Raw genomic sequence first — 1255 nt, forward strand, 5'->3', positions numbered from 1 at the left:
TTCATGCTTTAGTTAACTTGTTTATTTAATTCATTTAGCATAATCATGATCAACTTTTCAAATAAGTGATTAAACTAACACTAACCTACGATAGCAAAATCATCAAATAACATATAGTTCATAAAAAGTTAATAATTTTCAAGTAGAAGTGGATTGTGTGAGATTAATCTTGAATTGGTAATTTGAATTGATTACACAATTAGTGGCTTCATAATAGACATGAGTTGATTAGTGGAACAAATATAAAAGATATGATAATAACATTAATTTTGAATTAAATATAGAAGATATGACAATATCATTAATTTTGAATTTGAATCTTAAATTCAAATTCAAAATTCAAAAATGTGTAGTCAATTCAAATAGGCGCGAATTGATGACACTTAATTCTCTTGCCTTTATTGTGTACGTTTCTTTTTTGTCTCGGTATGTCTTAGTTAGTATAAATTGGGTGTTGTGTTGCATTGTAAAACACCCCAGACTTGTATCTTTCCACTCCTTCAAAAATAATAAAAAGAGAATTCCCAAAAGTCCAATCTCATTTTTCGATTTGTCCTTTAGCGATCCATTAAATTGGAACCAACATTTGGTATCAGAGCCTAAGCCGAAGGACATGTCGTCACCGAGCAAAGCTATCATAGGAGATATGGCATCAACGAAGATCAGAAGAGAAGAGAACGTAACGCTTTCTTATCTGTTACTCACAAAGAGTAACTACTCGGTGTGGGCGTTGAAGATGCGTGTGAACCTACAAGCTCAAGGAGTGTGGGAAGCCGTGGAGCAAGACGAGGTCGAAGAGTGTAAGGATAGAATGACTCTCGCTGCCATCTATCAAGCGCTACCGGAGGACGTTCTTCTCATAGTGGCAGAGAAGGATTCCGCCAAGCTAGCATGGGAGACACTAAAGACGATGCACGTTGGCGTGGAGCGAGTCAAGGAGGCGAAAGTTAATCCGCATGAAGGACGGAGAGACGGTGAGGACTCACTTCGAGGCAATCCGCATGAAGGACGGATAGACGGTGGATGATTTTGCCATGAAATTGACGTCCATTGTGACAGGCATCCGCTCGTTGGGAGAGAAGATGGAGGAGATCTCCGTCGTCAAGAAGTTCCTTCGAGCCGTACCACAAAAATACATGCAGATCGTCACCGCGATCGAGCAATTCGGTGACCTCAAAAACATGACCGTCGAGGAGGTCGTCGGTCGTCTCAAAGTCCACAAAGAGAGGCTTCGCGGCTACGAAGACCAAGAGGA

The 1255-nt window shown here is 40.1% G+C and overlaps 1 protein-coding gene across 1 annotated transcript in view; it reads left to right on the forward strand.

Moving 5' to 3' along the window:
- Positions 1–613: 613 nt before the first annotated feature.
- The window catches only part of LOC110036216, a 1477-nt gene continuing 835 nt past the window's right edge, over positions 614–1255 (forward strand). Inside the window, exons 1-2 of the mRNA XM_020740610.1 lie at positions 614–974; positions 1060–1228. Of these exons, the coding sequence (XP_020596269.1) occupies positions 614–974; positions 1060–1228 (530 nt within the window). The remainder of the gene's footprint in view (positions 975–1059; positions 1229–1255) is intronic.

This window comes from Phalaenopsis equestris, unplaced genomic scaffold (assembly GCF_001263595.1).
Source record: "Phalaenopsis equestris unplaced genomic scaffold, ASM126359v1 Scaffold203813, whole genome shotgun sequence".
NCBI lineage: Eukaryota > Viridiplantae > Streptophyta > Magnoliopsida > Asparagales > Orchidaceae > Phalaenopsis > Phalaenopsis equestris.